The 11,324-nt window shown below is 42.7% G+C and overlaps 1 protein-coding gene and 1 long non-coding RNA gene across 3 annotated transcripts; one reads left to right on the top strand and one right to left on the bottom strand.

Moving 5' to 3' along the window:
• The first annotated feature begins 1,031 nt into the window (after nucleotides 1–1,031).
• Nucleotides 1,032–4,145, top strand: LOC104946843 (uncharacterized). Its single transcript, XR_798501.1, has 3 exons — nucleotides 1,032–1,154; nucleotides 1,278–1,352; nucleotides 1,460–4,145. It is a non-coding gene; the product is annotated as an uncharacterized lncRNA (long non-coding RNA).
• Nucleotides 4,146–7,008: 2,863 nt separating this feature from the next.
• Nucleotides 7,009–11,132, bottom strand: LOC104946842 (protein LAP2-like). 2 transcript variants are annotated; one of them, XM_010772732.1, is made up of 4 exons: nucleotides 9,631–11,132; nucleotides 8,832–8,975; nucleotides 7,469–7,522; nucleotides 7,009–7,368 (listed from the first exon to the last, which is right to left on the bottom strand). In XM_010772732.1, exons 1-4 carry the CDS (start codon nucleotides 11,116–11,118, stop codon nucleotides 7,159–7,161), a joined length of 1,896 nt encoding a protein of 631 aa, XP_010771034.1. In that variant the 5' UTR covers nucleotides 11,119–11,132; the 3' UTR covers nucleotides 7,009–7,158. The 2 variants fall into 2 exon arrangements, with proteins under 2 accessions (XP_010771034.1, XP_010771035.1); XM_010772733.1 differs by lacking the exon at nucleotides 8,832–8,975 and having other exon boundaries at nucleotides 7,012–7,368.
• Between the last annotated feature and the right edge of the window lie 192 nt (nucleotides 11,133–11,324).

Here is an 11,324-nt window from a genome sequence, read left to right as displayed (position 1 = left end):
TTTTTTATTCTGCTTGGGGGCTTGCGCCCCCTAGCAGCGGCGCGCATATTTCAGCAGCGGCGCAGCGCCGCTGCTGAAAACATATAGGGGAAACACTGCTGTCACACCGGTGTGATCATTCTATAATACACAATTTAAGCCCGGGGGAGAAATGCTAACGCTACATTAGCATCTGCGATCTTTTCTACTTCATGCCATCTGCACAAATGGTTGACATTAAACATTAAAAAGACCAGGCAGTTCAGAGAGAATCAAAGGAAGACAGGCAGCTTTGCATGACATTCTCCTGGACGTGTTTCATTGTGGTGATAGTGAGGGTAGTCAATCCCTTGTTTAGCAAGACAGTAGTGACGGCCATCTTGGTGACGTGTGTTGTTGTGCAAGACCAGAGATGTAGTTCTTTGAGCGTTTCAAACAAAAAAATCTTTTAAATTGACAAACATCAAATGTTTAATTCGTGGCACAATTCAAACGGGATCGAAAGATAATATTTCTCTCTCCATTGACTTCAATACATATTTTTTCCGAAATAAGGTCCCATGGAGGTCCACCGGAAGGGCAGGGACTTCGCCTCTCTATTAATCCTGAGTCCAATAACCATCAAAGTCACTCCAATAGTGCTCCTTAATTACGCTTTCATCCTCCTTTAACAAAATACTTCACATTCATCCAGTTTGTGACAGTAGTTGTAGCATTTTTGAGACGTTTAAACTTAAATTACCGCTGGGGGGTGCAACTTCCAACAGGAGCAACTTCCAACAGGAGTCATTCGGGGGGGCTCTTGGGAGAAAAGGTTGGGAACCACTGCTCTAGTGGATCTGATATGCAACTTCTTCTTAGGAACTTAGGAAATGCATATTGACTTTGTTGCTGAAAGGCTGAACTATTATCTTAAGGGAGTTTTAAGTAAGTAAGAATCAAATATTCATGTTCATTTCCGATAGTTTTGTTTCTCAAAGAGCTGTCAAGTCATTTCAAAAAGACATCCTGTGTGGTTTTTCAAGCATACTGTAGGTCAATTGTGTGATTAACAGTAAATGACTAATGTGGGTTGGTTTCAGTTTCGTGTGAAAGTGGAGAAAAATCCAGAGCTTGGTTTCAGTATATCAGGAGGAGTGGGAGGTCGGGGAAATCCTTTTCGCCCAGACGACAATGTAAGTCAAATAGTTCTAATACCATACTCAAAGAATGCCATTTATTCAATGATTTGTTATTTTAGAAGAAACTGATGTGTGATTTGCATAATTAACAATGATCCTTTGTGGGTCTGATTTAAGGGTATATTTGTGACGAGAGTTCAACCTGAGGGGCCGGCATCTAAGATTCTTCAGCCTGGAGATAAAATCCTCCAGGTATTTAGCCATCTGACAAAAACATCACAGAAATATCATTGCATTCTTGGCGATTAGTTAAAGCTTTATCAAGTTCTCTATGTTAACCAAAATGCTGTCTCTTCCAGGCAAACGGCTACAGCTTTGTGAATATCGATCACGGGAACGCAGTGGCCCTCCTGAAGACTTTTCCTAACACTGTGGACATGATTATCGTAAGAGAAGCGCAGGCATAGACTGAACCTGACCTCTGAAGCTGAGGGACACGAGGCAAACGGAGACATTAATGTTGACTCTCATATTTTTGTACGCAGAGGACACTGACATGCCGGGACTATTTATAGCAGAGCCTTGATTTACGGGGAAAACCACTGAATGTAGTGGATCAAAGTGAAACGAGTACGAGTCCTCAAAAGGCCATCACTGTGGTATATATATTTTTATACAAAAGAAGCTGAAGATGTGACCTGATGCAAATAATTACTGTGGTCTCTGTACAGATCATCTTTTCCTTTTTCTTCTTTTGTCCACAACTCAGAAGTCCTTGATCATGAATGAGGTTTCATTTCTGCAGATTGACATGAATTGACCACTCCCTCGCCTTTTTTTTTTTTTTACTTTTAATCTAAGATGTTGAAATCTGGTCTGCCCTGCGATCTTTTACGGAGGACGATGTTACGTGCTTTTCTTGTGGAGACGAATGTAGATCAAGGAAGTGATTTGATTTTGTTTTTCGGAGAGATATCGTTTGATCCAGCCCTGCTTCCATAAACCTGTGAACACGCGACGCTTCCACAGGAATATCCTCACGGCTCTGCACACCTTCCCTACACACCACTACCTGCGCTGTGTGGAAGACAATCCTTGGCAATATGAATGAATCACAGCTTCTCGGATGTTGCGGAAATGGGAGAGGGGAGGTGTTAGCTCAGCCTTAATCTGTTCAGTCGGAAGCTTTAGTTTGAAGCTGAAGTTCAACATTTTGGGACATTTTCTGAGAGAAGTTTGAAGCACTCGCAGTGACCGTACGACAGAAAGAGCTGCACGTGTTTCCCAAAATGTTGGAACCCTTCCTTTAAGCGTAGAAAGACATGGCGGGTGTGCTAGTGAACCAAAGCAAGTTTGTGGACAGGGAGAGTGCAGGATATTGAAAAGATATTTGAATAAGAACAGGTCAACGTTTCACTCGTGTGTTTTTATTTCTTAAGGGCTTCATCTTTCAGGCGGCCATTGGAGGGAGATGAACGTTTTATTTTGCAGGGGTTTCAACATCTGTCCGTTTTTACATGGGAGAAGACCACAGTTTGCCTTTTGTGTCTATGAAATGATGTTTTAATCACGCTTCTTACTCATCACTTTGGAACCGTTTCTCAATATGTTTTCTTTGCTGTACAGAGAGTAGAGCTGGGAGAAACAAGTTGTCAAGTGCCATAGACCTGGAACTGTTTGAGCAGGGGGAGGACCCCAGAACCCGAGCAATACTCACATAATCACAGCATTTGCAGCATCATGGCTTCAAAGCAATACTAAAGCCTTTATTTTCAAAAAGATCATCAGATAGCATTTTTTTAAACACAATCTTTAGTAATCACCAATGATTTTACATAATTTTTATATTGTGAAAACATGTTTTTTTTCTAATGACATAGCACAAGAAATATAAACAGTGCTTAACAAAAGATTTCTCTGCGTTGTGTAAAAGTGAAAGATGGTGTCACTTTGTCCAATGCGTTTGACTGACTGTGTGTCGCTTAGATTACCGTAGCTCCTCACGTTCATTTGTGCAAAAATAATCCACTTTAAAAATCGAATTGAGTCAAAACTACTTCTCAGATCATTCCTAATGTTTGTCACATGTAGGAAAATGTGTTTTCAAGCAGCATTATGTCACTTCGTATTCTCTGTGCACATCTCCGTTAATATTCTTTCACTGGTAAATAACTCTTGAGTGAGACGTGTTTCCACAACAAACGGGAATGATAAAATTCACTAAATAATGGGCCCTTCAATTCCAACCACACATTTGTGACCACTGAATTATTTGTATAATATGTAGTGTTTTATCCACATGGCATTCCCTCAACTTGTTTACAGTAGGTTGTGGCCTCTACTGATCCCATGTGTAGTTAAATAGATTTATATTTTATGCGTGTGGCACTGTTGAACCAAATTTAAACACTGGTAGTTCACAAAATGAAATACCTTTTTATATAATAGTCCAAATGTTTAAAGGTAGTTCTAAGTGAAGCTGTACCCTTAATTTTTTAACTGAATCTAGAATTTGTAAATTGTATCCACATGAAAATGAAATGATTTCCTAAATGTCTCACAGAGCGTAGTATTTCACACAGATGATTTGTTTTTATTATTTGTATTAATTTCTTGGTGATTTCTGTTGACTTTGAGGGGATTTCTGCGGTAATGGTCACTTTATATTCATGGCAAAAAAACATAGACATGTTAGAAAATCTAGGGAGATAAAAACATTTCTTCATTCATGTCGCTCGTTTCTTACGCTCCCGTATCGTTCTTATTTATTTAGCAGCCTTCTTTGGTTTTTAGACCTCACTAATCAAATTGTAAATATCTTAAAAAATTGAGAAAATAATTAATGACGGCATTAGTGACTTGCGATTGTAAAACCAGCAATAAATTGCAATGCAGAGGCACTGGTTTTAATGTATAGCTAGTATTTCTAAGGTTTCTCTGGAAACAGTGAGATGATGATTGAAATGCATTTATCCAACATTCCAGATTTTGTACATAATTACCTGTTTCTGAAGTAACCTGTGGAAAATAAACGAATGCTCTTTAGCAACGGTTCTTCTGTCTTCATTTCATCCTTTGCAGTAAATGAATACCACACTGCATAAGGACAGTGCAAACACCAGGGGGACTGTGAGGCATCATGCGCTGTAGCAGATGTACGCACTGATTCAATTAGGACCTAAAGCACCATATAACGAGTTTAATTCCAATATACTGGTAAATGTTGCTGGCAATGTGAAATCTAATCAAGTGTTGAATCAGACTTTAGTTCCACCTGGAGTAAATTCACAAGCTACCCTGCAGTATACAAAGTCATTCAAACTAGCTGCACCTTTACCAGCTTTGAGAACACTTTAATGATCAATCATTATAAAACATATCATATCTATTATTCTGAAATGGACCAATCTGCACAATGACTACTTTTACTGTCGCTACTTTCACTATATTTTGATGAGAATACTTTTGTACTTTTAGTTGAGTAACATTTTGATTGCAGGACTTTTACTGTAACAGAGTATTCCTACACTCTGGTACTTCTACTTTTAATAAGTACAAGATCTGAGTACTTATCATTTCACTAAAAGATCTCAGTACTTCTACTTTTACTCAAGTACAGTTTCTGAGTACCGTACTTAGTCCNTGGCAGATTTGCATAAACGGGATTTGATTGGCTGAGGCCTCCGTCGAGGCGTCAAAAGTAGAACATTGCTCTACTTTTGCAGCGAGCACCGCGAGAAAACTTTTCTCGCGGTGCTCGCTGCAAAAGTAGAGCAATGTTCTACTTTTGACGCCTCGACGGAGGCCTCAGCCAATCAAATCCCGTTTATGCAAATCTGCCAGTACAAGCGCTAGCCAATCAAACCGCGTGTATGCTGGGAGAGCCAGACCGCAGTTCATTTCCTCATATGCCAAAAAATGGGGGAGAAAATAATCGTAGCGGTAGGGAATCACCCGGTGCTTTATGATCAGTCCCTGTTCCCCTACCGCAGGGGTGGGGAACCTTTTTCCTCTCAAGGGCCATTTCAATTTTTACAACATCCTTCGAGGGCCGTACAAATTATTGAACTCAACATCTGCTTAAAAAACTCAAATCACAGCCCATTCATTTCGCGTTTCTTTCATGCTGTGCAAAGAAAAAGCAACCTCTTAATCCAGATATTTGACCATGACNACGCACGTTGTCGAAGGACGAGTGTAACTTTTTTTTCTTCTCACTTTGTGTGGAAAATGCGCGGGGGATGTTAGCTCTGGCCTTTTTGATAAATATGTTGGCCGTTTTTTTTTTAAAACCTGCGCATTTTGCTGATGTATGCGGTAAATTTCCTGCCGTCGGCAGAATCGTTTTTCTTTTGGGAGGGTCTAGGCATTAAATCATGAAGAAGTTACGGCGTTGCTTAGAAAGGAGAAGGAGATATCATGCTATATTTTCAATAATATAGTGTAGGGGCCATACCTTATTAGAGAGTGGCGAGAGTCCCTCCCCTTTCCTGGGAGGTCCCCCATGGGACCCCTGTATTTCAGAAAAAAAAATTACTGTAGTGAAGTCAATGGAGAGGAAAAGTTATCCTTTCCCGAGTCCCATTTTGAATTGTGCCCCACATTACCACATAGTGATACCTCGTTTGTAAATTTAAAAGATAATTTTGCAAGTCAAATTTTTTTAAATGTGTCGTAAAACTGTGAAGTAACACATTTGTTTGTGTGAAACGCACAATGAACTACATCTCTGGTCTCCCACAACAACACACGTCACCAAGATGGCCGTCACTACTGTCTTGTCAAAAAAGTAATTGACTACCCTCACTATCAACACAATGAAACATGTCCAGAAGAATGTCATGCAAAGCTGCCTGCCTGCCTGCCTGATCTTTTTTATGTTTAATGTAAACCATTTGTGCAGATAGCTTGAAATAGAATAGAACGCCGGTGCTAATGTAGCATTAGCGTTAGCATTTCTCCCCCGGGCTTAAATGGTGTATTATAGAATGATCACACCGGTGTGACAGTACTCTTCAAAGGGTTCACGAAATATGACTACTACTCTTACTGTTTAACATTTTGGGTTACTTGATGTTACTTCATGTTAAGGCTAATAAAAATGACAAGGCTAAGGCTGTAATGCTAACTAACATGCTTGCTACTTGCTAGGTAGCTAACTTGATCCAGCCACTCCTGGTCCTTTCATCAGACGGGAAGCAAAAGAACGAGCAAGACCCATTGCTGGTATGATAACAACCTGGTACTAAGCACACAGGCATCTTGTTAAAGTTATCTTATCTATCTCTTATATTTGGCAGAGGACAACAATTGTGACATCAGTTATGACATCACTTACGCGACTCTGGGATTTGTAGTCTCTTTAGTTGTGTATTTTTCATAGTCTTATATTTCAACAGTTTTACAAAAAACTGTGATTTTTTTTACATGGAAATTATTTTTTAAGATGTGTTTATGTGGATTCAAAAGTCGTAAATAATCTACAAAATGGAGGACACCGATCTCATCGGAGCAACTGTGACAAATAATCCAACTGAAACCGGCATGGACAATGACTATGTTTTATAAATTGCGCTTATCCAGAAAACCCTGGTTTGGACACTTTACGGGCAGAAGAAACATTTCTATTAAGAAAGAGTTATACATTTCTTTCTTTTTATGCCTTTAATAGCTATTAACTTGAATTTATATTAAAATGAATGAATCAATATTTTTTTATATTTTATTGTAATGTAGAGACAAGGCTTTCAGTGACAATCATGTATTGCTTTACAATTATTTGAAAAAAGGAGAAAATTATGAAGAAAAAAAAAAGGGAAAAAAAAGTCTAATATGATATTTGGCCTCAAATCATCTGAGGCCTGGGGCCCCCCCTGCGATCTTTGCCCCCCCAGGTTGGGAACCACTGCACTAGAGTATTAATATTCTCTTCCAATGCTCTGCAAGAAAGTAATCAAACATCAGACAGCCTCAAACTGTGGAACTCTTCTTTTAACCAAGCTTCAGCTCAGCCAATAAAGACATCTAATAAAGAGTATCATGAAAATATAAAAGGCTTTTAACAGTTCAGTGTTTCAAGTAGTTCTACCCCATGCCTCACCTCTTGCTGCAGAGCATCAGGCGGGATACGCGGCGGCCCCTGGGGAGGATGGGAGACTTTGAGCATTAGGTAATCAATGAGCTGCTCTCTGGAGGGGTGGCGGGCCATGGACCCCTGGCTCGCCTGAGGACGGACAGAGGGGCCCATCTGACCGTTCATCAAAGGCACCTAGGAAACAAAAACACATGAGGTTGGGATTGAGTTTTGAAATGAGCACATTTGACCACCACGTCTTGCTCTGCAGCCAGATGTCTGTGTGTGAACCTACTTTTCTGTGAGGGTCCATGGTGTAGCTCTGCTGTCCTTGGGGAAACACATCGTCCTGAAAGGGCAGACAGTGATGATTATCAACAGTGCCCAAACCCCACTGCACTGAAACAACAAGGATAACAGGCAGGACAGACGAGTACACACTGACACCAACACTTCTTATGTCTAGGGATGACATTAGGTCGTGAACGAAGGAGGTGAAAGGGACACAGCTAATAGGAATCGGATTCAATTGTGCTTAGTTTCTATTCACAGTCTGAGAAGCGTGTCATTCTAAATATTGGCTTACGGGGGAAAAGGAGAATCTTAAATGTTAAGTAGGGAGGGGGTTACACAATGCTCTTATCTTTAGATTGTGTCAGAGCCTCTTATTCTTCTCTACAGATTCTAATACCCACTTTCTAGTCACTCAAACACACACCTCTGACCACTTACCTTTTGCAAACACAGATTTCATCCCCACACACTATGTGAGAGGATGTGAAGTGAGTCTGAAGTGACAGGGAGTTGAAGTGAAGATGAGGAATGAGCAGAATAGGGATATCAAGTGCAGTTAGAAGGAGAAGAAAATCACGGTTGTTTGAAGGATAACGCACACCATGATGATTATGATGTTAGAGCACCTGGCTGGTTTAAAAAGGGGGTGTACCATAAATAAAACAACATATCTCTTTATCAACTTAGACTCTAATTAAGAAAAAGCCTCTTTATATGCTAAAAAGCCTGCTTCAGTTATGTTGCCAGGAACATTTAGAAAAAGATACTGCTGTAAATGTGTCACTAGATTTAATAAATGTTAACTCTTTGCAAAAAAAAGAGACAGAAAAATCTTTCTAGATTACTTTAATGCATGTGGTCGACAATACATTTTGCCAAACACAGCTTATACATTTTTTTGAAGGAAAATATTTGAGATAATTACTTGAAAATCTTAAGCTCTGCAGCATCCTTCATCCATTCAGTGTGACTTCAGCAGATACATCTTTCTCTGATTCTAGCATAAAGTATAGTTAAGCCTAGGAGTCAATTTGATGATGGTACAAAATATAAGTAGGCCCCTTTTAAACAAGTCCAACTGCACTACAGTAAAAGGAGACACAAAACAAACCACCCATTTCACACTCGGAGGAGACAGTCACGTACTAGGAAGGGTCTGTGTTCATGAGAATCAGACGTTAGGAGAGACATTATACTTTCACTTCAAAAAAGGACAAGTGAAAGATTGTGAGGGTCAGTGATCACTTCTCAACACCCAGGAGAGAAGGAAACATTACTCTTCTTCTAAAGGATGTGAAACTAGCAGGAAGCCCCGGCTGGTTACGAGCTGCAGGAAGGAGCTGACTTCAGGTCACAGTACTCACACAGAGGCCCAGCGCTCCGTAGGGCCCTCCGTCCCTGGCACTAAACACCAGAGACCCCTGGCTGGCATGCATATCCCTAGAGCTGCCGTAGTGAGACCAGCTCAGCGGAGCGTTATTGGAATTATAGGAGCGAGACAGCGCGTTCTGAAATGAGGGACGACACGGGACAACCGGCAACACGGACATGTTAGCCGAGACCATGCATCCACCACACGAGTGATGACATAAAAGACACAACAAAAAGGTTTACAGCTTATAAAACACACACATGCAAAGAATCAGAAATATTGTGCACACGGCTGGGTTAGTAGGCTTTGGTAAACTCCGGACTCCATGTTAAAAGGTTCATCCCATCTAAATATCCACATACTTTTCGTTTTGTTTGCCCAGGTTTGAGACCCCAATAAAGGAATAGGTTCTGATAGCCAGTATATCTTGGATTTGTTTCAAGTTGGTATAATACCTTCTCTACTGCTCACCAACCCCCATCAAATCTTTTATATCTCTTTTCATTTTTTACTTTGAGATGCTTTCATTTCACCCCAAACCAACTACCTTTGAGCACCTGATAAAGCGCTTGAAAATAAAATGGTTATGGTTATTATTATTTGGTTTCAAAACCAAATGCATGAAACGGTATCCTTGTTGGGCTTCCCCTTAAGGACAATTGTATTCGTGCTGTTGGAGTCATCATTGTAATCTACAGTCCATATGTTAACCTTTACAGAAACAAAAAAGCTATTCCCGTCTGAAAATGTATTCACTGACATTTCACAAACCACAGCAGTACTTTTTTTACCTTTTCCATTTTCTTGTACTCGATGTGCCGCATCACCTGGTCTCTCCAGTCATTTGGCACCCTTCCCGCCCCGACTCCCCCCGGCACCTGTGCTGGCCCCTCCAGCAGCGAGTGCTCAGACTTCACCCTGGTGGCGGGCCTCTTGCTGGGGCTGCTCTGCTGGTAGTTGAAGTCGCTGACGGACATGGTCCTCTCTGGAAGCTCGTGAGGCTGCGGCCGGGCGCAGGGAGGCCTGGAAGATCCCGGAGAGTCGATACTGTAAGTGCGCGCTGAGAGGGGCCTCTGCATGGCTTGGCTCATCGCCAGTGGCCCCCTGGCGAGGGTGTGGATGTCCCGGTATGTCATGTATTCCCCGTCAGGCACCTGTATGCGTCTGGGGTCGCCCATGGAGGCGGTGGAGGCGGTGCTGCTCTGCCTCTGCAGAGTGCTGCTTCTGCCCTGGCCTCCAGTAGAATAAGCCCACATGTCCCCGGAGGGTTTGGGAGGCCCCCTCTGCTGGTGCTGATGAGGGTAGGGAGGGGCTTGGTTACGGTTTGAGTAGTTGGTGTTGGCTAGTGAGTGTGGAGGAGGAGGGAGGTAGCCATGCTGCTCAGGAGGCATGGGCGTCCTCGGGGCCCACAGACCCTCTTTAGGCAGGGCACTGCTTGAGTACTGGATGTTGTACTGAGGGGGGGGGGGACCCGTGGCCATGCTGGAAGACACGGGGTATCTGCTGGTGCTGGCAGGGGGCTTGGAGGAGGACAGCAGGTCTGAGGAGGAGGCGGAAGAGCCGGCGTAGATCTGCAGAGTCTGGTCGTTGAGTAACTGACTGGCCGACTTGCTCCTGACGATGCTCTGGCCCTGAGGAGCCCCCGGCCCTGGGCCGGCCCCTGCCATCCTGGTCATGCCTGCTGTGTCATAGCACTCATCGCCCCCATCAAAGGAGAATAGCTTCAGTCCTCCTGATTCCATGTTGCTTACACTTTGACACTTCATCACCTGCGGGGGGTTGCACCTCTTCTCTGGAGACAGTTCCTCGGTGCTGCGAGAGAGAGACATGTCGCTGCTGGCGGTCGTTCCTGTCGAGGCCGAATGCACCGCAGACGTCTCCACTCTCATCGCTTGGCTTTTGTTCCCCAGACTGATGATGCAGTCACTGACCTGCTGGTTTCCATTCAGGAAATGCTCCATGTTGTCATTGCTGAAGCCCTGCTTGCTGTCCTCTGGGTTGACTGAACCATTCTTGGTTTGATCCAGATCGTCCAGCCGCACCATGTTGTCCGTTGGTAATTTGGACACGTTCATATTGATCTGGTCCCACTTGGTGTACGTTTCTCCCATGCCGTTGTTAATTCCCTTCTCGATGAAGGCCAGCCTGGCTTCCATGGACAGGTCATAGTCCCCCATTTTCTCTGGTGGGGTCTGTTGGGCTTTCAGAAGGGCTTGAAGGGATGTTTCAGAGCCGTTTCCATTATGGAGGAGAGGGGTGGTGTCTTTAGGCTGGTTCATGTTCTCATCAACATGCCTAAAACAAAGAAGTAGATCCATCAGGTTATGTAATGACGTCATGAGGAATACTCTCCTCTGTACTCTTAACTGCTTTTCTGGAGTTTCCCTTTCCTAAAGTGTGTTCTAAAGGTTTGTGTGCATGTAAATGGTCTGCAAAGGCTAAAATCCCTGTGTTCCACCAGAGGGAGTTTCTCTCCCACACACTC

Source organism: Notothenia coriiceps, unplaced genomic scaffold (assembly GCF_000735185.1).
Source record: "Notothenia coriiceps isolate Sejong01 unplaced genomic scaffold, NC01 NC01_scaffold00011601, whole genome shotgun sequence".
NCBI classification, from domain to species: Eukaryota; Metazoa; Chordata; class Actinopteri; order Perciformes; family Nototheniidae; genus Notothenia; species Notothenia coriiceps.
The sequence above is the reverse complement of the archived record's forward strand: the minus strand, read 5'-3'. Positions and strand labels throughout refer to the sequence as shown.

Excerpts from the sequence above, each read along its gene's own strand:
- LOC104946842 (XM_010772732.1), bottom strand. The coding sequence starts at position 11,118 with ATGAACCAGCCTAAAGACACCACCCCTCTCCTCCATAATGGAAACGGC. Across the intron at positions 8,976-9,630 it reads AGTACAAGAAAATGGAAAAG|AACGCGCTGTCTCGCTCCTA; the intron begins GTAAAAAAAGTA and ends CCCTCATTTCAG. Across the intron at positions 7,523-8,831 it reads ACGGAGCGCTGGGCCTCTGT|GACGATGTGTTTCCCCAAGG; the intron begins GTGAGTACTGTG and ends CTGCCCTTTCAG.